At 53.7% G+C, this 410-nt stretch overlaps 1 protein-coding gene across 1 annotated transcript; it reads right to left on the bottom strand.

Moving 5' to 3' along the window:
- Positions 1–4: 4 nt before the first annotated feature.
- LOC109508649 (septin-10-like) lies at positions 5–405 on the bottom strand (the record flags this gene model as incomplete). The annotated part of the gene is made up of 2 exons (XM_019858671.1): positions 5–131; positions 203–405. Coding segments are annotated over 2 exons (330 nt in total), but the record flags the coding sequence as incomplete, so codon positions are not given.
- Positions 406–410: the final 5 nt, after the last annotated feature.

The raw sequence follows: 410 nt of genomic DNA, 5'->3' as shown, positions 1-410 counted from the left end.
AGGGGGAGATGAAATACAGACAGGCGTGGACCCGCGAGTCGTGGTAGTTGAAAAGGGAGCGCCTGATTTTGAGTTCCTCCTGCAGGTAACTCTCAAACTGCCTGTCGATATAGTCCACCACCGGCTGATAGCTGCAAGACAGACGGACGATGGTTAACGGTGACGTCGCAAATCACACGCTCGCTCGTTGGCTCGCTCTGACCTCTCCTGTTTGTTCATTTGGTCTCCGAATCCCACCGTGTTAACCACGGTGAGGCGCAGTCGCACGTTACTCTCCTGCAGGTCGTAGGTTTGAGCCCGCAGCTGCACCTCAGGCTCAAAGTGAGACGACTCAAAGTTTTCAAAGTTGGTGCTGAACAGAGTGTCCATCAGGGTGGACTTGCCGATACCAGTTTCACCTGAAGACAGAT

This window comes from Hippocampus comes, unplaced genomic scaffold (assembly GCF_001891065.2).
Source record: "Hippocampus comes isolate QL1 unplaced genomic scaffold, H_comes_QL1_v1.1 C16416941, whole genome shotgun sequence".
Taxonomy (NCBI): Eukaryota; Metazoa; Chordata; class Actinopteri; order Syngnathiformes; family Syngnathidae; genus Hippocampus; species Hippocampus comes.
The sequence above is the reverse complement of the archived record's forward strand: the minus strand, read 5'-3'. Positions and strand labels throughout refer to the sequence as shown.